General features: G+C 56.0%; 1 protein-coding gene across 1 annotated transcript; it reads right to left on the bottom strand.

Annotated features, from left to right (window-relative positions):
• Positions 1-2,660: 2,660 nt before the first annotated feature.
• SRL (sarcalumenin) lies at positions 2,661-18,127 on the bottom strand. The gene is made up of 6 exons (XM_054391061.1): positions 17,321-18,127; positions 15,636-15,734; positions 14,856-14,951; positions 6,173-6,289; positions 4,806-5,039; positions 2,661-3,764 (listed from the first exon to the last, which is right to left on the bottom strand). The coding sequence occupies exons 1-6, from the start codon at positions 18,090-18,092 to the stop codon at positions 2,953-2,955; spliced, it is 2,130 nt and encodes a 709-aa protein (XP_054247036.1). The 5' UTR covers positions 18,093-18,127; the 3' UTR covers positions 2,661-2,952.
• Positions 18,128-21,846: the final 3,719 nt, after the last annotated feature.

Genomic DNA, 21,846 nt, shown 5'->3' with positions numbered 1-21,846 from the left:
TCACTGCCACCCCCTTGGCCACTCCAGCCCCAGCACTTGCACCGCACCAGCAGGAGAAACAGAAGAAGCATCTCTAGGGAGTGGGTTTGGAATATACCAGGTTTTATTAGACAGGCTGATGTTCAAGCTGACAGTTTCATCTCAATGCACATGATCACAGGTGTCTACATGGGCCTGCACCCCAGTCCCTGCCTCTGCAATGCTCCTGAGCAAGACACTCACCCCCTGATGCAGCAGGGACCTGGGGGTTCTTGGTAAATTGCAAAGGTTTCCCTGCTCCCCATTTCCACATCTAGGTTCCCAGAGCTCTCCTATGAGAGCTCAGAGAGGGCTGGGCTGGGAACTGCAATCCTGCAGGGACCAACAGCCACTTGGATCTGCAGAAGAAAGTGTCTTGGTGCCAGTATCTCCCTGAGACCTCAGGAAAGGGAAAAGGAGTTTGGCTGTCACAGAAGAGCCCCATTCAGAACACAGGTACCAGGGCTTTGCACAGGGCATGTGGGTGCTGAAGGGAAGAGGAAGGGAAGAGGAGGCAATGGGTGCTGGAGGATGAAGCACAAGAACAGGAAAGCAGAGAAGGGGTGGGGACAGTGATCCTTCAGCGTGAGAGCAGAGCAGCAGTGCCTTCAGGTTCAGGGCTGTAAGGAAGAGTCAAATCTCCTTCCTGGGGAAGGAGACCTTTTCCTGGGAACCCCAGAGCCCATGAGTTTTGGGGGTACAGGCAGCAAGGAAAGAGATGGCACAACAAAGCACTTGCAGATAGAAACCTTTGGTGGCCTTTGCTCACCATGATAGTGACAGGCAGCATAACAGCAGAACAGTGAGAGCTTAGCCTGTTTCTGCTGGTGTTTCTATTCCATTAACTTCTAACCAACAGTGATAACTAGCCTGGTGGACAGAAGTGAGAGCTGAAGAGGAGCAGGTGACAAAGGGGGACAATGAGGAGCAATGGGATCACATTCAAGAAAGAAGGAGGAACAGCAGCAGAGGGGACAGCAGCTCTGGGGCAGGTTGTAGACCTCATGGCACTGACTCATGAGCTCAGGGCTCCTCTCTGGGCAGTTCTGGCTGCTGCTTTCTCTGCCATTCTGCCTTCCTCACTCAGACCTCTGGTCCCATCTGTACTGCAGGCAAAATCCCTCTGCACAAGCCATGCCCCTTCCCATACTTGGACGTAGATTTGGATCTCATCTTCATTGGTTCATGCATAGAGTCCTACCTCGAAGCAGAGGCAAGGAGCCTGGAAGTCCACTGGGAAACACAGACCAAGCAGACCTCTTCTTTGCGCTGCCTGGCCTCAGTGCCAGGGAACATGGAGCTCCCACAGACATTCTGCCTTAGCTCACATCCCATTGGGCACATGGAGATAAAGGGTGTTTCCCTTCACACCCTTCCCATCACAACAGAGCCTTCCATTCCCAGCTTTCTCTTTACCTCTTTCATTCCTTTTGCCTTTTTCTTGCCTCATCCAGCACCTCTACATCTTCTTGTTCCTGTCAAAGATAAGTCCTTCTGCTCCAGAGGTTTCCTGGAGAGCAGCACTGGCTGTAGTCATTTGGCAGGAAGAAGGAGAAAGGATGTTCAGCAGGTGGGTTCAGAGGTGCCAGTCTCCATCCGGGGCAGCATCTCCCTTTTGGTCAGTTTGTGCTCAGCTCATCATCCAGTCTTGCTGGTCATAAGGGCCAACTGACAAGGCCACCTCTAATCCCTTCACTGACAGGTTTCAAGGTTGATTGTCCACAAGGAACCTCACCCTGCTTGGATGCTTCCAAAGCAATGCTCCTTCTCCTCCCAGGACTGAGCGCTGATTTGCAGAGATGAGCCAACAATGGCTAAAATGGGAAAAGTTTGGTGAACAAGTCACAGAAACCTGCCTGCGTTGTCCTGGGGAGAACAGATCATCAGATGGGCAAAAGGGATGCAGCTAGTGACCCCTGCTCCTGTCTGCTCCACAGGGTGCCCAAGGAAACAGCAACATGGGCTTGAACAAGGTCAAACTGCCAAACCTTGAACCCTTAGAGCCCTGCTGATCTGCAGGCTTGACTTGCCAGCGTGGGGTTTGAGGTTGATGGCACACTCAGGAACCAAGTACTCTGCCCCTGTGCTGACCCAGCTCCTTGTGAGGCTGTGATTGGAGGTGCTGGCCCTCCTCCTCCAGCACAGCTTGGCTCCTTTCCGGTCGACTGCTTCATTTGACATGGACTTGCAAATCCCATCATGGCTACCTGCCTGGAATCATAGAATCATGGAATCATTTCAGCTGGAAAAGACCTTTAAGATAATCAAGTCCAACCATGAACCCAGTGCTGCCAAATAGCTACCAATGCTGCAAAAAAAAAAAAACTTCTTAAGGAGAACACCCAGGTGAAGGCTGCAGAAGTTCAACCCAGCTGTTACATGAAAGGAGAACTCACTGGGCCACCTCAAAGTCTCAGAAAGAAAAGTAAGAGCAATATCTGCAGAGATCTGTGGGGTGTTTGTGCCTGAAAACAGCAGCTGGGACCTGGCTTCTCTTTCCTTGCCCAGCGCTTTGCCCCTGGTGATGCCCCAGTTAATGCCTCCACTCTCCCCTGTTCTCTCTTCTGTGCCCACCTTCTTGCTGCCTGCTGGCTTCGGGGATGCAGAGGTCACCATTCCTCTTCACACACTCTTGGCACCAGTGAAAAAGCAGCTAGAGTTGAAGCTCAGTGTGCATTGCTCACTCTTACAGCTTAAACATTGCCTTCTACTCAAAAGAACAAAGATAAAATGTCAGGAATTCACAGTTTTTATTCTCTTTCTTATGCCCACCCATCTTCCCCTGCCATCGATGTCAATGACTCAAAGTCCTCATCGTACAGTAGCCTTTGCCAGTGTGGCTCTCAAAGGGTTAACAAACCACGGCTTCTTGGACAGATAAGACATAAGCTCATTCACCATAGGAACACGTGGAGGGTTACACGACACAACACCTTAGGGCTTCCTGTAGCGATTCTTTGGGGTCTCACCGCAGCCAGTGACGTCGCAGGAGAGGACGTTGGGCTTCTTGCCCAGGCCGATGCTCCCCAAGAGATCGGGGAGCTCCCGAGTGATGGCCCTCTCGATCTTCTCTAGGAAACACCCACCCATGTAGGAACACTGCTGAGACAGCAGCTTAAAGCTGGTGATGGGGTTGATGCCAAAGAAGTCCTTGTAGGCCTCGCGGTTGGGGAGGTCAAATTTGCTGACATTGGTCTTTGCCAGAATGGACTTAAAGATAAAGAACTTGTCAGGATCCTCCACAATGTCCCTGAACACCAGTTCCCCATCGCTAAAGAAGGTCATTTTGTCCTTGTAGGTCTGCAGGTAGCGATCGACCAGCAGGGCGTGGATGCGCACCCGGATGGCGTGCTGGCGGATGAAGGCGATCTTGTTCTCCATCCTGTTCTCAATCACCTGGTTGAGATCCTCCAGGAGTGAGATCTCTTCTTTGAGGAACAGCTCTCTGTGGGTATCCGGGTGGTACTCCTGGGGCCAGAAGGAGCTGACGTACACCCTGGGTGGCTCTGTGACGTTGATGAGAGGAGCCAGGCTCCAGAATAAGGCTCCGTAGACTCTCATGAGCTCCTGGGTAGCCAGGCTGTCAGCTTTGTTCAGGATGATTCGGATCTGGGACTCACGGCCCTTCAGCTGACGGAACAGCATCTCCAGCTCCAAGCCCACATCCAGCTTCGTAGGGTCAAAGACAACGAAGATGAGATCAGCTCTGTCAATGAACCACTGACATACGTCGTTGAATGGGTAACCTTGAGGAGAGGAAAGAGACACATCCAGTAGAAATGGTCAGCACAGGGTGAGTCACAGAATCACAGAATTATTGAGGCTGGAAAAGACCTCTGAAATCATCAAGTCCAGCCTATGACCTAACATCACAACATCAGCTAAACCATGACACCAAGTGCCACATCCAAGCTTTTCTTAAAGACCTCCAGTGATGGCAATTCCACCACCTCCCTGGGCAGTCCATTCCAGTGCCTAATGAGCCTTTCTGTGAGGAAGTGCTTCCTAATATCCAACCTAAATCTCCCCTGGCACAGCTTCATATCATGCCTTCTTGTCCTGTCACTAGTCGCCTGGGAGAAGAGCCTGACCCCGACCTGACTACAACTTCCTTCAGGTTACCTTGAGCCTGCTGTGCCTCATGTCCTGTCTGGGTTGGACAGGGTGCAGGACTTCTCGTGCAGCCTGGAGTCTGTTTCTAATGTCCTAAAAACGCTTCAGACCTTCTTGGCATGAAGCTCCATCCCTGTGTGCCTGGGCCAGTCACTACATGTCTCATTCAGCCTCACCTCCGAACCTTCGTCCTCCCTGCTGCTGGGCATAGAGTCTTGCTGCTCCTGTGAACAGGTATCAGCCCTATCATTGCTTTCCTCAGTGGGCCTAAGGGGGTCAAGAAGCTCTGCTGATCCATCTTGGCACCCTACATGCTGTGGGGATGGACTGATGCTTCCTGATGTAGGACCTGGCCAAGCCTGGCTCCAAGGGTGATAAATGGGGCATTAAATACTGAGCTGAGGCCAGTAATCAACAGCCCCAAAAGCCCCAGGAAACACCTTGATGAACCTCCTGTCTCTCACACCTCCAATCAGCAGAAATGGTTGTTCTAGCTGATGACACTTGGGTGTATTGCCCAGGTCCCAGCTGCTGCTGCAATAGCCATGGGCGGGCCAGAGTCATCATCTCCTCAAATGCAAGACCTCCTCTGTAGCCTTGGGCTCTCCTTCATTGTGCTGGAGCCACCCTTGGCATCTCCACATCTTTTCTGGAGTCCCTCAGTAACCCCCTACCTCGTTCCTGCTGTTTGCGGTTTTCGATGATGCCCGGAGTGTCCACGAAGGTGACTCGCTCCAGCAGTTTGTGGGGCACCTCAATCCCTATCAGCTTCTCCAAGAAGTTCTGCCCAAACTTCTCCAAGGGCGAGAAGGAGCGGGCGCTGTCAGCAGCCATCACAATGCCCTCGATGGTCTTCAGCTTGGGGCCGTGCATGATGACAGTGAACTCAGAGGTGGTGGGTTCCGCGCCTGTGCAGCAACGAGAGGAGAAGCAGAGCTGTGAAATCCATACTGGCAGTGGATGTGACAGGGCTGGACTGCAACCAGATAGGGGGCCCAGGAGTATCATTCACTTGCCAGCAGGTACTGGAGGAAGGCAAGCAGTGGGGCTCTAAAATTCTTATCAAAGCTCTTGAGAAAACAGCATCGGGGCTGTTTTCTGTGGGGACTGGTTGTTCTGGAAGGGGACTGGTTGTTCTGGAAGTGGCCTGGCTGCACAAGGGAGAAGCACCTCCCAGGGCCTTCATTACCACACTGCAGAACTGGTCACAGACATCTACCCTCAGCTGTGAGATGAGAGCAGGGAGGAGAAAAAGGTGGTGGCTTTTCTCCAGGGAGGTTGAATTAATTGGCTCCACATGAGGGGGGAAAGGGGATAAAACAAAGGAGAGTTACCCTAGTGGTATGATGGCTGCTTTCATGGTGGGGGTCAGAAGTGGTTAGCCCTGCACTGTGAGATGGTGATGCAGTGGGGAGAGATGCTCTCCTGCTCCCAGGAGAGGATGGACAGGCTCTGGGCCATGGTGGTGAACCTTTCCCTCTGTGTGGCACCGCAACCAGGTGGCATGAGCCATATCACAGAATAGGATCATAGAATCATTTTGGTTAGAAAAGACCTTCAAGATCATCCAGTCCAACCATTCTCTAACTCTACCAAGGTTGATGCTAAACCATGTCCCTCAGCACCACATCTCTGCCTCTTTTAAACACCTCCAGGGATGGGGATTCAACCACCTCCCTGGGCAGCCTGATCCAGTGTTTGAGAACCCTTTTAGTGCAGAAGTTTCTTCTAATATCCAATCCAGACCTTCCCTGGTGTGATTTCAGGACATTTCTTCTCATCCTGTCACTTGTAACTAGGGAGAAGAGACCAACCCCCACCTGGCTCCAACCTCCTTTCAGCCAGAAGGTCTCCCCTCAGCCTCCTTTTCTCCAGGCTAAACAGCTCCAGTTTCCTCAGCCACTCTTCGTAATATCACAATCTCCCTGCTGTAAGGAGGGAGATCGGAGAGCAGCGGCTGGGAATCGCTGCCCACACGGCCGCGGGCATGCTGGTGCCAGCAGGCCCTGGGCAGAGCAGGGAGTGGCAGGGAGCACGGTACCTGTGTAGAGCTGATAGGGAGTGTCGTCCAGCCCCAAGAGGTAGTTTATCATGGAGGATTTGCCGACGCTCCACGGTCCCAGGAATAGCACCATGGGCTTGGAAGTGATCTCCCCATCTGCGGAGAGGGGAAATAACAAGAGGAAGTGAAGAAACAATAGCCGCCGCCGCCGCGCGGCTCCCTCCCGGCCGTAACGAGCATCCCATCCGAGCGGCGCGGTGCTGCTGCCACCCCTGGGGCCACCCAGCCATTCGCCAGCCAAGGCATCGCCCCGCCAGGGGCACCGGCACCTGTGGACAGCCGGACGTCACCGTGCTCTGCGGGACACCGCCACCCCACTTGGCTGATGCTCTCTGAGGTTTGGCCCTTCTTAGACTAAGGGAGGACTTGAAGGTCTTTCAGATCTCGTCTGAGCTCGGCTGTGGTTTAGCAGGAGTGGTCTAGGGGCTGGCTGTGGGGGTGGTGTTTGACGGCAGCCGCCGCAAAGCACGGGACCTGCGAAGGAAGTGGCCATGCTGCAACCAGGGGAACGCTCTCACGGAGGGAGCTGGCGTGGTTTGAGGAGCAACACTACGGAGCGGTGCTTGGCAAGCGCAGTGCAAACCTTGTGCCAGCTGCCTGCAAGCCTTACCCTGGCAGAGATCTGACCCCAGCTCGTGGCAGGTCGAGCAGAAAGTCCCTACCTATGTGCGGGCTGGGTGTGAGAGTTCAGCCTGGTGCAGGAAGAGCAGGCTGGGCAGACAGCTCTGCTTTGGGCCTGGGGAAAGGCAAGAGAGAACTACAGACCCCATCCTACACTCTTCAAGTCCCACGGTTTGCTAAGGGGCTCCTGAGGGCCGGTGATGACCCATCAGAACCTGTCCCATGCCACATGGTTGGTCTGGGAGTGTGGAGCTCCCTGGGCACACACAGCTGCTGCCGCCGGGAGCAAACCCTGCTGGAAGGGGATACTGTGACCATCCTGTGCCCACTCTCCTTGACCCATCTAGTCCCAGGCCACTGGAGGGGCAGCTGGCAGAGTCAGAGCAGCACCCCCCCAGGCTGTGCCCAGGATGGCCAGGAGCCTCAGAGTCAGTTTAGGCCCAGATCAAGCCAAAAATGGAAGTAAAATGCATGAGTGAGAACCATCCCCATCCTGTGCTCAGGGTGGGAGAGGACCTGGACTCCAGCCTGGGGATGGGCTGGGTGCCACTGGAGTTGCTGGGAGCTGCTGTCTCAGCCAGTGGTGAGCTTCCCCCATGGCCCATGCCTCAGAGTTGTTCTCCCTGTGGTGGCAGCAGACCCCACTGCTCCATAGCTGCTGCCCACACAGGTACCAGCAGTTTTCCAGTGAGTCAGAGATCCATCTCCAAGGTGGAAGGAGCTACAAAGCCCACATGGTGCTGAGCTCTTGCTCCCAAGGATGCACTGCATAGTAGCTCTGCACCAAACCCATCTAACCATGGGGAAACAAATTGAATAGATCATGCCAGCCTCCTCCCATTACAGGGCCACTACAGAATCATAGAATCATAAAGGTTGGAAAAGACCTCCAAGATCATCGAGTCCAACCATTAACACAGCACTGCCAAGGCACCACTAAACCATGTCCCTCAGTATCACATCTACAGGACTTTTAAATCCCTTCAGGGATGGGGATTCTACTGCTGCCCTGAGCAGCCTGTTACAGGGCTTGGCAAAGCTTTCAGGGAAGAAATTGTTCCTCACATCCAATCTAAACCTCTCCTGGGGCAATTTGAGGCCGTTTGCTCTTATCCTATCACTTGCTCCTTAAGAGACCAACCCCCACCTGGCTGCAACCTCCTTGCAGAGGGTGAGAAGGTCTTCCCTCAATACTCTCCAGGCTAGATAACCCCAGGTCCCCCAGATGCTCTTCACCAGCCCTGTTCTCCAGACCCTTCACCAGCTTTGTTGCCCTTCTCTGGGCATACTGTAGACCCTCAATGTCCTTCTTGGAGTGAGGAGCCCAAAACTGAACCCAGGATACGAGGTGCAGCCTCACTATGTCACTGGTGGCGATGGAAGTGGGCTGGGGACATCTCTCTGTGGGGCACAGCTCCATCCATACAGCTCAACCCTCCTCCCCAAAGCAGAGCAGCCACGTCTGAGCCCATCCCTGCCCACTGCCTGTTCCCTGCTTGCGAGCTGCAGGGATCCGACGTTGTCTTCTCACATGGGACAAAAACAGATGTTGAAACCTTGGCCTCGCTATTAATGACTCCTCTGTGCCACTCTGTCGCTGCTGCTCTCTTCGCTCGCCGGCGTTAATTGGGTTTCGGCTCACGGCGGTGATGATTATCCCCTGTGAAGTGGTGCCAGAGGGGTGAGGCGGGTCCCCGCCTGCTCTTTCGTAACGCGCTCCTGGCCAGGCGTGGCTGTGTGAACGCGGCCAGCTGCGCTTCACCGCCACACCTCTGCCGCCGTGCCGCGGCGGACAGCGCTGCTGGCAGCCCCCGTGCCAGGCCACAGACATCTCACCCAGCCCATCACTACCCCTTGCTTTGGGAGTGGGGTGCTGGCACCCCATGGGCTGCCTGAGCACCACCAGGCTCTGGACTTGTGCAGCTCTCCAGGTAGCACAGCAGCTCCGGGGATGTGAGACCATGCGTGAGTCCACCTTGCTGCTGCCCAAGGTCTGGGAGAGATGAGCATCTCCCACCTGGGAGGGTGCTGGCCTGGCATCTGGTCCTGCCACGTCCCCCTGCCAGGTCTGTCAGCACCGATTTGGGTCACCTTGATGATCTGGACAGGAAAAAGAGGCCGGCTGCAGGACAGGGATGGCGGCAACTCCATCACTGCAGCTCTCTCCAGCCACCCTGTGGCTGCTCACTCCCAGCCCAGCCTGCAGCACTTCAGCTCAGATCGAAGTCCATCCCAGCTCCAGCGAGGCTCGTCCTGCTGGTTTCATAGTTGCACACTGGTGCATGATCAATGAGCAGGGGTGGAGAGGTCTCGAACTGTGGTCCTGCTGGAAACCCAGCAGCTGAAGTACAGCTTCTCTGAGCTGCCAGGTTTGCTGCAGAGTGAAGAGCAAGCTGAGAAGATCCTGCACACACCCAGCCAGGAAGGCCACATGTCCCTTTGCAGAGCCTGCATTGTTCTGGACTGTTCAGCTCTGGGGTCAGGAGTAATTTGGATGCCCAAATAGTTGGGGTTTTTTTGTACAGCAGTGGCTTTTTGGAAGGTTTTTCCATTGCCAGGCTGTACTGGGGCTGGGGTTAATCCTGGACAAGGCCTTCTCCTTGACCCTCCCTGTCCTCAAGCCCAGCAGAAGTGCTTAGTATCGGCTCACCCCTCTTATGGTTGGAGGACACAGTAAAACCTCCTTCCTCTCCTGGCTCAGACCAAGCCACAACCACAAAGGTCTTGCTGTCCTCAAACCACCCAGAGAGGCTAAAACACCTGAGGACACTCACCCAGCACCACCCACGCTGCCACCCTGTCCCATCCCACAACTCCCATGCCTGTGGCACAGACGTAGTGTGCGTGGAGGGGCAGCCAGCTCACTCCTGAAGCTTTCAAGACCAGGAGTATGCACCCAGCAATGTCCCCACAGACAGAGGGGTGAGTGTCTGCAGCCTGCCTGTGCCTGCCCCACGAGCAGCTCACCAGCTGCCTGCATCCATGGCAGTGCCCACAGAAGCCTGTGCCCACGCCTCAGGATAGCCACACCTCAGGGAACCCACCCCTCGAGGTACCTACCCCTCGTGGTACCCACACCTCAAGGTGCCCATGCCTCAGGATACCCACACCTTGGGGTTCCCACACCTCAGAATGCCCACACATCAGGATGCCTGTACCTTGGAGTGCAGATGTGGCAGCTATCAGAATATGCTACCTAGAGGCACAGCCTGCCAGCTGCCAGAACACTGGCATGACAGGGAGCCCAAGGCCCTCCGGGTGCTGGCAGAGCTCTGCCAGAGTCATGGATGGGGAGTGGAGGAGCCTCTTTCAGCAGGATCCATCAGTGAGGGCTGTGGGGTAGAACATGAGGGCTAGAAGATGGGCTTGCCCCATGCCGATTCGCAGCAGGAACATTGTCCTGTGGCCCAGCACTGGACTGGCTGTTCGATGGTGTTTCTTGGCCTGTCTCCCAGCTTCTGTTTCACTGGGGAGACATGGCAGCATGCCCCAAGCAGGATGGGCAGGGAGAGGAGCCAGCCCTGGCTGCCACAGGAGCTGGGGCCACCACACAGGGGCCAGCCTGTGTCACTGGGACAGCTGCTGCAGGCTCATGGGCTTAAACTGCAGCCAAGGGGATCAAGGGTGGACATTTGGGAAAGATTCTGCTTGTAGGAGGGTGAATGGTGAGAAGAATCATAGAATCATGGAATCATTTGTGTTGAAAATACCCTTAAGATCATCAAATTCAACCCTTCATCTAGCACTGCCATGTCCACCACATCCCTCATCAACACATCTACACAACTTTTAAACCCTTCTAGAGATGGGAACTCCACCACTGCCCTGGGCAGCCTATCCCAGAGTTTGACAACTCTCCCAGGGAAGAAATTGTTCCTCGTGTCAAACTTAAACCTCCCCTGGCACAACTTAAGGCCATTCCCCCCATGGGGTGGGCTGCCTCCAACTTGTGCAGATTCACCACAAATGCCTTTGAACTTTGACTAGAGGAATACAAAGCCTCTTGAGTCTCAACCCAAGAGGGAAAGGTGTCAAAGCCTGGGTGAGGTGGGGATTGCAGGGAAGAGGGGAGTTTGGGGTTGTGCAGAGTCAGGCCTGGGATAAAGTGCAGCAGCACGCATGCTGAGCTTGGAAAGGGCTGGGGATAGCAGCTGTAGTGGGTGCCATGGAACTTTGAGTCCCAGGGTCTGCTCGCTGCCTGGGAACCATGGCTCTGTTGGGACAGGTGAGTAGGAAAGCTGGAGGCCAGCGAAGAGCTTAGGCAGTGCTGGCAGCATGCAGGTAGCAGGAGGCAGCGATACCAACCTGTGGCCGAGGAGCCCAGGGTGCGTCCAGGGTAAGCTGTTAGCAGGGGACACGGGGAGAGAGAAAAGGTACCATGAGTCGAAGGAGTGATGCAGCCACCTGGGTCTGGCCCAGGGTGAGGAGGGAGATGGAGACTGGCTCTGGCCTTCTTGTGGGTAGGACAAGCCAGCAACGGCCACATTCCCAGCAGGAGAGAGGGAGTTACAGCCTGTGAGCAAGGAGACCTGCAGCTACCAGGAGAAGCACCGAACCCCAGCCTGCCCTGTGCTCTGGGGCTGGGGGAGCAGCCCCAGGAGAGCTGCCATGCCCAAGACATCAACCCAACCCTTCTGCCCTGCATAGGCTTCCCCAGCAACGTTCACTGAGCAAATGGAGCCCAGCAAGCCATGGTTAGGACAGCCACCAACCCTAACAAGTGTCCTGACCACCCCAGTGTGTGGCTACCAGTATCCAGCCCTAGGGCAGCTGGTGAGGGCCACTGGGAGGCCATTCCCTATACAGGACACTTGCTAACTGGCACATATAAAGTCATTAGGGCTACCAGCATGCATCATAGACTGGCATGACTTCACAGCAAGCCTCCCATCATCAGACTGGGAGAGTCCCTCACCCCTGAGCAAGAGACAGTCCCTGCAGGGTGGCCTCGCTGTGCCCGAGCACAGAGCCGGAGCGTACCTGCACCCATGGAGATGGCAGAGCAGAGATGCAGGAGGGTGGCAGGCAGGGGAAGGGAGATGGCACCTGCCAGGCTGTAACACGTTGAGAGCAGAGGCTGTGGGCTCAGCTCTCTGGGATGCACCTCGGCCATTCAGAGCTTTGGATTGATGACAGCAGTCACAGCTCCCCGGGAGAGGTGACACTGGGTGGTTTTGTGAGCTGTGGGGAGCAGGGGGAGTCCTGGATTCCACCAGCCGGTGCTCACGAGCAGAGCTGGTGGGGAGGGTGACAAAATGGAGGGCTGCTGTGTAATGGAGGGGCAAAGGTGCTTGCCATGGTCCCCTCTGTATTGGCTTACACCTCCAAAGGTCACACAGATTCCATGACAGGCCTGCCCTGCAGCTTTCCCAGCAGCCCTGTTCCTCCCAGCCAGCTGAGGTGGCAGCTCTGCTCCCCCCAGCTGCTCCCTTGCCATGGGGGTGGGCACAGAGAGGAGTCTGGGGGCATCTTCCAGCTTGTGGGGGCACCACTGATGAACATGGTACTCAGGACAGAGGCACTGCATAGAGAAAGCCACTGAGAAAGCTCCCTCAGCTCCACCATGACCTGTCTTGAAAGGTTGAAAGGGCTCCCTGTGCCAACCCCCTTACTAATTTGCAGGTTTCTCTAATTACACTGCTAACAGGGGGTGGGAAAAGCTGGGTCTGGGGGTAGTAAAGGCAAACTGCTGGGCTTTAGGTTTCCAGGGTGAGGTTGTGTGTTCTGGGGTAGGGTTGGAGTGCCAGAGATGCTTTGAGGAGTTTGGTTGCAGGAGGAACATTTGTGAGCGGAGCATGGCCGGGGCCTCTCATGGCTGAGCTGAGGGATGCAGGTGACACAGTGTCCATCTGTCCTTCCTTGGGGCCAGGAAGCTGCAGGCTACTGGCTCTGGGATGCTATCTGCTCTTCTGGGAGGGTGCCATGGAGGACACTTCAGAGTGTGCTGGGCACTCATGCTGGCAGCTGACCTGGTGCATCATCATCCTGAGGGATGGTTGTTCCTCATGGTGAAGAGGAACAGACCATGGAGTGTTGCGAGATGAGGCTGTGAGGAACACCAGGACCTGCTGTCTGTGGTGGGTCCTGCTCAGGAGCTGGGTTTGAGAGAGGCATCACAATGGTGAGTGGTGGTTCAGGTTCTGGGAGGGAGTAAGCCAGAAAGGTCCTGAGAAACACTTCTTGCCTCCCAAGAAGGGAGAAGGGAGGTGGCTGCCTGGACGTGGGATGGCTGAAGGGCAGGGTTGGATGCCCTGAGTGAGGAAACAAGTTGTGCACCAGGAACTGTGGAAGGGGGCTGCATCCTCTGGCAGTGGACAGCAAGGTGAGGGTTACAGGCTGGGAGCCCACCAGCTGTTCCTGTAACCCCAAATGTTCTCCTAAAGTGCCCTAGGCTGACATAACAGTAAATGTGCTGCCACCAACACAGACAAAAGCATCCTGGAGAGGAGGTGGGAGTGTTGCTGAACCTGGGAGCTCCAGGGTGGAGACAGCTGGAACCTGGCATGGTTGGGCTGCATGGTGAAGAGGCTGTGGGGTTGTGCACTGAGATGCCAACTCTGCAGCTCCTGCTGCTCCTTCCCCAGGCACGTGGCAGTGCTACACTGACTGGGGAGGGAGGGGACAAGCCAGTATGCTGGGTGGGTGACAGCAGCTGCGGGGTGAGGGTACATGGGACACCCCTCTTGTGTTGGCTGCAGCATGGTGAGTGGCTGTGACCCCTGCAGGCACCCTCCCACACAGCAAGTGGATCGTAGTCCCAGCTGCTGGCAAAGGCCTCCCAGCACAGAGCTCATGTTTTATGAGACCTACCAATACTCCCTCCCGAACTCCTGTGGGGGCTGGTGGATGATGTCCAGGGTGCTCTGAGCCTTGAGGGAACAGGGGCTGGTGGTAGGGACTCTCCAGCTCTGCCCCATGGGTCTCTCATGCTCCCTGCTGACTCTAAGCTGGAAGTGGGCTGGCTGAGTGTGGAGATGTTCAAGCCATGTTCTGACCTGGGTTCAGGTGTGCCTTAAAATGGGTTCTGCTCTAAGGAGATGTGTCCCAGGGGTTTACCCAAATAAACATGGACTCATGTGCTGGTGTAGTAAAGCCCAGCCTATGTGGAGAGTGTCCTCACCAGGAGGGAGAGCATGGCTCCTGAGTGGGTAAGGCTGGAGATCTGGGGAGGGAGGAACAAATTCAGGACAAGGAGGGACCCCAGCAGAAGGCTGATATAGACATGCAGTCCTGGGATACAGTCAGCAGGGATTCCAGCATCCCCCACCTGCCAAGGAGCAGGGGACATCTGACCCTGACTCAGGACACGGCTTGAGTAGGGGCTCACAGGAGAGTTACCCCTGTGAATGAGGACCTCACTCTTGGGCATGAACCATCTGTACTTGGACATTGAGGCTGCTCATGTCATATGGGTCACAAGAGCTACCTGTAGCTTGTGAGTATCTTGGGGCCAGGGTTCCAGTTTGATCTTCTGGAGGGACATGTGGACTGCTGGGGCTCAGCCCAAAGCAATGCTCATGGCCACGGGGACCTGCTCACCTGACCCAATGTGCCTGCAGCTGCCAAGAGATGGAAACTCTAACTCCCAGTGTGAATGAATGGAGCTTGAGGGATACCCTGCCCACATGGCTGTGTCCTGTACTGAGCAGGAAGGATGCCAGGTCTGGCCACCCCCAGGAAGCTCATCCCCAGCCTTGAGAGGTCTGAAGCTTTCTTGCCAAGCCTGTTTCACTGGGCTATGATCTCTGCTTGGCATGGGTACAGGGCATCGATGCTGAGCAGGTGGAGGACTCAAAGCAGGCAGGGTTCAATACTTGGCCTACACAGATGGTCCTGACAGCAGATGGGTGAAGGCAGATGCAGGAATGCCTGCCACTGGGTTCAGCAGGACATGGCCTCAATGCCCAGCATGTTCATGGCCTTCTTGTGAAGCTGCAACAGCAGACAAACTATCTGAGCCCTTCCATGATCTGCTCTCTCTGCTGTTGTCTGCATCCTGCTGGCCTGATGGTGCTGGAGACACTGGTGCCCATGCCATTACCTGTAATCTCATGCTGCCTCAGCTCGTTGTATCTGTAGGAGTGCTCCAGGGGCTTGATGGAAGAGTGGTAGATCTTCCTCAGACGCTGCAGGACTCCTGCCAGGGCAGAAGCATGCAGATGGGTGAAAGGCAAACCCCACCACCATGGATGAGTCCCTCCTAGGTGAGCATTCCCAGAAGATCTTGAGGGTGACTCAGCCGTGGATCAAGAAATCTTGGCCAAACTCACCCCAGTCATACATTTTGATGCCCCTCCCTGTTGATGCTGCCTGCTGGGCACTATCTGCTGCTGGTCTTGCATATGCCAGAACTGTATTGCACTTAACACCATGATCCCAAAAGCCCTCCACCATGATGCCAGGCACCCATGGCATAGCCCCTAAGCTGCTGGCCAGAAGAAAGAAGGAGCTTCTTCCACAGCTTAAATTGGAATAAAAATCTGAACACTTTATTGAAAGTTGCCCTGGGTTACGCTAGGCAGCAGTGTGGCTGGCTCAGGTTGACTCACCACCTGCATTTTCTAGCCTATCTTCCTAGTTCTTGTACACCCTTGGGGGTGTCCTCAAATATCTAAAGTATCCTAACCCGAGAGCAACAAAAGGGTTGTTTTTGAAGACAGGGTGTTGCTGGGCCTGTAAGAAGTAAGGTAAAACCCAAAACACTCTAGGGGAAGGAATTGCCATCTCGGTGCAGGAGCATGGTGACCATCCTGTCCTGCAGGGATCACCTGGACTGGAGGAGCAGGGAACATGTGGCTTGGTGTCACCCAGGATCCCTCACCTGAGACTTCATCAGCAGGTTTGTCCTCATTCAGCTTGAGGGTGTTTTCCAAGTGGGACCGGTCTCGTTTGGTCGGCTCACTGGCATCCTCAACCTCTTCTGGAGGAAAAAGACAAGGAGACCTGTTACCACTGGAGCTCAGGACTCTGCATGGGAGCTCAAACAAGCTGCTGCTGGGCATGGGGAGCACACACCCCCTGAGCCCATGGACCTGCCAGGCGCCTCAGCAGCCACTGTTGCCTTTGGCATGCCACGTCATTTCTCTTTGGCAAGCGCTTCTGGAGGCTGCCAGGGCTGTGGCTGCTGGGGAAGCATCATGGGCAACTGCTTGGCTCTGAGGAGAGGCTAGCGAGGGTCAGAAGCCCGTGGGGAATGTGCAGGATGTGCCTGAAAGGGGCTCCAGGGGCTGGAGTGCAGTGTGAGCATGTGTGGCACCTGCCAGCACCCGCTGCCCCTTGGGGCCTCCGCCTGCTCTGGCAGCTGCAGCCCCCCCCAGGGCTAAGCCTCAGCTGCAGGCAAACTCTGCTTTGCTCTGCCTCTGTGTCCACTCCTGCACAAAATCCCACATTGAGCCAGAGACATGAGGCTGTGCGAGGTGAGGACTGGCCCCTGAGAGGCTGGCCAGGCTGACCCATCCCAGCTGCCTCATCATTCCCTCCTGCTTCTCTGCCCCCCATCAGGATGGGGCCCTCCGCATTAGACCCTGGCTTGGGGTGGTCCTGGGGACTCCACAGCTCCATGCCAGCCCTGGAAAGTGTGAGGCAGATGCTTCCACCTGGGGTAGGCAACCCAGTGTCCCTGAGGAAGTAGGACAGAGGTGCCCTTGCCCTGGAGGTGATGGCACACCAAGGGCCCTGTGCAGATCCAAGTGTTTTTTTGATATCAGGAGCTGGTCTGGGCTTTAGTGGGGACTTGGGAACAGCTCTGACGACAGATGTGTGCTGGTTGGCTGGGCTGGGGATGGTTGGGCCAGGTGCTGAACCCTGAGACTGTGCTGAGTGTCTTCTGAGTGTTGGGCTGAGGAAGACCTTTTGACTTGCCAAGTAAAATACCAGAGACCAAACTGGGTTTCCCTTCCTGCACAAATGGGAACTTTTTGAGCTAGAACATAACAGATGAAAGCAGAAAAAGGCTCAGCTGAGTCCGAAGGTCACTGCCCAATCCCTGGGCCAAAGTCCACAAGTGTTTGTAAGAAATCATGGTAGGGCTGTCCCTCCTCCTTAGCTAGGCTTGCATCAACCAGATGTGGTCAGAGCTGGTGCTTCAGCAACTCACTGATCCCAATTAGCTCTTTCCACCTTCCCTATGAGGCACAGGCTGGTGGACAAGAGATCCATCAGCCCCGGCAGCATCCTCCCCTTGCACCACAAAAGGTCTGGAGGGTTCTGCTGGTGGAGGATAAAGAGCCTTTAAGAGGTCTGCAGGTGCCGAAAGAGGCCTGGCTGTTAAAAACCTTATCCACAGCCCAGAGGAGACATTGTGGGCTTAAAGAGCACTGAGGGAAACGCTGGCCAGTGTACCACCTGAGCCTGGACACCCACAGCCAGCCCAGCCCTGCAGCGTTAGGGGCAGGCACGGGAAGCAGAAGCATTAGGAGGGGGCCATGCACTAGGCGCGGTTTAATGTGCCAAGCTCAGCTCTGCGGCGGCCGATAGTTGGTCACTCTCACAAGGAAAGACTCCGACCTATCTGGTGGTGTTGGAGCTCAGCAGAGGCTGGGTGGGAGCTGGGGCCAGTTGGGCTCTCTGTGTCTGCCACCGATGCCTTGTCTGCAGCAGGGTCTGGTGCTGCTGGGGGATTTTCCACCACTGCTGGTGGGTCTGCTGCTGCTGGATCTTCCACTGCTGGTGGGTCTGCTGCTGCTGGTGGGTCTTCCACAGCAGGTGGGTCTGCTGCTGCTGGTGGGTTTTCTTCTGCATCCTCACAGGGTGGGTGGAGGCAGCTGACAGTGCCATTCTTGGCTTCTTCCTTCCTATTGATAGCTGCTGATTTGCCTTGCTGATGGCCCTTTTTGCTGAACACATTGGCCACTTCCTTGTCGCTCCCTTCATCTCCATTCTCTGGCCCCACTGGCCCTGCACCATCTTCCTGAGTCTTTTCATCTTCCTTAGACTTTGCCTCCTCCTTGGACTCTCCCTTGCCTCCATCTTCCTCAGACTCACCATGCTTATCTTCTTCAGACTCTCCCTGCTCATCATCTTCCTCTGAGCTCTGCTCATCCCCTTCTTTTCCCCTCTCAGGAGCAGACACTGCTTTTGGCTCCTCCATTTGCTCCTCCCCAGGCAGCTCCTCAGAGGCTCCTTTCTTGGCACCAGCCTCTTCATCCTCCTGAGCTTGGAAGCCACCTTGTGGACCCAGCCCACGGTTCCCTTCACGGTGCACTGCCTCAGGAGTGCCCAACCTGGTGACCTCCCCTGGGCCCTGTGTGTCATCAGGCTCTTCCTGGCCCTTCTCCATGGTGGTTTCCTCTGTCTGTCCATTCTCTGGCCCCAGGTCCCCACTCGGGCCACCTGACAGCTCTTCCTTCCCCTCTCCATGTCCCTCCTCAGTGGTGCTGGGCAAGGAGGTGTTGGCAGGGCTGCCATCTTGCTCCTCCTCATGGATGCTCTTGGCTGCCTTCTGCTCCAGCCTGGGCTCTGCGGCTGGCAGGGGGCTGTGGGCAGCAGCACTGGCAGGGTCCATGCCGGGGGCGTGCGGCTCTAAACGATGAGAACAGCTCAGTCAGTCTTAACCATGCCGGCATGTGGCTATCGGGCACCCGCCAGCCCCGGGAGTGCCAGGGGGGCCTGGGGGAGGATTTGTGGCCATAACCAAGAGGTTTAAACTCTTTCCTAAACCTTCTCTAGCTCCAGCTGAGTTTTTCTGTCCCTGTTGCAAGAAGCTGAGTGCAGAGAGATGTTTGTGGGGGGCAAAGCCATTGCTAAGCAAAGACCTCATGGCTGCGCCAGCCACGGCTGCATGAAGCGCTGCAGGAAGGCAGCAAAGCAGCCCTAAAAAATGGGGAGGGGGAGACATCAAACTGTAACTCAAGGGGCTGTGGGCACTTGGCAGGTGAAAAAGGCCCTTCCCCAGCCCTGCCTCAGAAGACCATCGTGCTGGCTATGGTGGGTGGCTTAGTGAGGGGCAAGGAGGAGGATAAAGGAATAAAGGAGAGGAAGGGACATGGACTTCCCCAGCTTGGGATTCAGCCTTTCCACAGGCAGGGCTGAGCTCAGCTAGGGGCTCAGGAGCTATTTATTGTGAGCATCCCTTCACTAGGAAAGCATTCACTGGGTTGCATGGCTGGCAGGGACACAATGAGTTTGTTCTGCAGCCCGGGAGAAGCCATCCATGTTTTCCATAGGCCTCCAACTGCGGTTCAACATCAGTCAGCGAGTGCCAAAAATAAAAGATCACCAACTACCCTGACTCCGTTACAAACAGTTGCTGCTAGTCTAAATAATCCCCCAAAATGCCTAATGCCTGCATACCAGGGAAGTGTTTCAGAGGAAAATAATTCCTTTGTACTTCAGCTGGCAAGCAGATGCCAACCAGGAAAAATGCCATCTCCACCCAGGCTGTGCTGGGCATGGGCAACCCTCTCCTCCAGCTCCTGTGACATGTCCATGCCAGGGAGGCATGGGGCTGTGTGTCCTACAGAGCGTCAGCAAAGCCATAGCACTGGGTCTTGCTGCACTTAGCCATGGAGGATTGTGGTGGCCAAGCACAGGAAGAGGTGAGCAGGGGTCAACACAGTGCCAGCCTCAGACTACTCTGCCCACTGCAAACCAGTTTGCCCTAGGCAGGGATGCTGGGCAGGTGGGAACCACCATCTCTATCCATGCCAGGGCCAGCAGTGCTGGGAGCTGGAAGCCCAACAAGATCAGTGGGCTCACACTAGGGATGAGCCATGCCAGTGGCAGCAGCAACTCAAGCCTGACAGGGTTTCCCATGTGCTGCCATGTGCAGCCTGGCATGGTGGAGATGCCTCCACTGCTTTGGCCAAACCAGAGGTGCAGTCACCCTTACTCTGCCCTCGACAAACTCCTCTGTCCTTATGGTGGCACATGGCCCACAGGTGCCTCTGGACTCCCAATTCAGCTCCCAGCCAAGGACTCCCAGATGAGTCCTGCATACCTTCTACTTACCTCCCTCCCACCAGGAGCATCCCCTCTCCTTTGGGTCACCTTCCCCTGAGACCCCTCAGCATGCTCAGCCTGCCACAAGCCACTCAAAAGGGGAAGATGCTACACCTGACCTGAAAAGCCCGGGGTGGCTGGGAGCCAGCATTCCCCTGCCTGCCCCTCGTGGCCTGAAGACCACCCTGGGTCTCCTGAGGGTGCCTTAGCTGATGGCAATGGGGATAGTCTCATCTTGGCCCCAGAATAGCTGGTGGCCTGGAGGAATGAGAGAGAAGCATGGCTCCTCAAGCCAGCATTTTGGGAGGGTCAAGGTGGGTTGTGGGGTGAGCAGAACCAGGGGTCTTTGTATCCCATCTAACCCAGTGCAGGGCAACAGAGAGGCTGCCACCCAACATGACCAGACACAGCAGCAACCCCAGCACCCACCATGAGCCATCCTTCATGGGAGAGGAGAAATCTTCCTCAGGAGCTGTCAGTGGGGTGTCCTGCTGATGTGCTAGTCACAGGCTTTATTTCCTGTGACCTTCAAGGTCTTATATAAAGTCCCTCTCCCCTCTCCACCTCCTTCTCTCTTCTGTTTCCCCTACATGGTGTCCAAATCCATCCCGAGGCGAATTGTGCTGATCTGCAGATGGCCGGCCGATGAGCAGCGAAATGGGCCGAAGGTTACGGGCTTAGCACCCTCGGTGCGTCTGCCGGAGGCTAAGAATACCTCCCGGCAACTGTACGGGCGGGGACCGGGAGGAGCGGCTCGGCGGGGGGCGGCCGCCTAAGCCCCGACCCCCGTGGCCGCTGGCCCCAGCCCCTCTCCGCGCTGCCAGCCAAGGGTGACGTCCGCACCTGGGGCTCGTCCTGCGGGTCCCTGTGGACTCCGGGAGGGAGCGGGCACGGCCACGTTGTAAAGTGACACCGGGGCTCCCCTTGTTCGCGCTCTGCATTGTGCCAAGTGCCTGGGTGGCATCAGGGAGGAGCCCTTGCCCCGTTCCCCTTGGGACCTGACCTCCCAGAGGGACCCTTTTTTGTGCAAACCCGAATCTCACGCCCGTCCGCAGGGCTGGGAGGGTTGTCAGCTGCCTGAGGACCCTTTCCCCAGCACCGACAGCGCTCTGGGGCAGGGCTGTGGGGACGGAGAGGTCGTGGTGGGGCTCAGTGTGCCACAGGCTGGTTTGTACCCGGCTGGTGCACCTGCATCTGTTTGCATCTGCTGGTGCAGAAAGAACAAGGATGGCTGTCGGGGGCTGAATCTGACCCTTCCACCGTATCCCCTCCATCCCTTCATGGAGCCTTACGGAACGGCAATGTCCTGGCGCCTAAACTGGTCCTCCAGGGGGGACAGCCGGGGCAGGGGCTGTCAAGGAGGGACAGATGGGCACAGGTGGCCCTGGAAGGGGACACGCTCCCCCTCCAGCAGAAATAGGAGCTCCGAGCGTGGGGCCTTTGATACCCAGTGCCGTGGGGATGGCTTTTCACACACCCCCTTCCCCTGCAGTGCCCAGGGCAATGATCCACCACTTTCGGCAAGTCCTGCTCTCCCTTCGTTCTCCCAGTGGGGTGCTGGGGGAAGCTTGCAGCTCAAACCTGTTTGTCCTTTCCTTTTGGGGGAAAGGCAATGCTGAAATAGTTGCTTTGTCCTAGTGAAACCCCTTAAAACTTCATAGAAAATGGATGGACCTAAAAGAGCTGCCTGGAACTTCCCAGGATTTCCAATGGAATACAGCAGTTGTGCTACTGGACTCTCTGCAGACCCCCTATTTCATGGTGATGTCCCTGCCTGCTGAGCTCCATGGGGTCACCATAGCCACCCCGGGTGCTCCTCCTTCAGCACCATAAACCTGACACCACAGGACTGAGACTGGCTGGGGACCTGGCACGAGTTTACCAGGTCTCTGGCAAGGGTTGTCCCCTTCCTGCCCCAGCCACCAGCCCACACCTGGGGCTCTGCTAGGAATGGAGTCCAGCACCCAGGGATTACGATGCTCTGTGCTGCTGCCAGTCAGTAGCCTGGCTCCTGGGAAAAGTCAGTTGAGGTGGATTAGCCCTGTGATCCTAACCTTTCTGTGACCAGTGACTCCATCATGGCCAGGGGAGGC

Source organism: Indicator indicator, chromosome 22 (assembly GCF_027791375.1).
Source record: "Indicator indicator isolate 239-I01 chromosome 22, UM_Iind_1.1, whole genome shotgun sequence".
Classification (NCBI taxonomy): domain Eukaryota; kingdom Metazoa; phylum Chordata; class Aves; order Piciformes; family Indicatoridae; genus Indicator; species Indicator indicator.
Note: the sequence above shows the minus strand (reverse complement) of the source record. Positions and strands in the feature narration are given on the sequence as shown.

What these genes read in the sequence shown, in the direction of transcription:
- SRL (XM_054391061.1), bottom strand. Translation starts at nt 18,092, where the DNA reads ATGGAGAAGGGCCAGGAAGAGCCTGATGACACACAGGGCCCAGGGGAG. An exon ending in GCTCCAACACCACCAGATAG is followed by an intron (nt 15,735 to 17,320) that starts GTCGGAGTCTTT and finishes TTTTTCCTCCAG; the next exon opens with AAGAGGTTGAGGATGCCAGT. An exon ending in CCGCAAACAGCAGGAACGAG is followed by an intron (nt 3,765 to 4,805) that starts GTAGGGGGTTAC and finishes CCTCTCCTCAAG; the next exon opens with GTTACCCATTCAACGACGTA.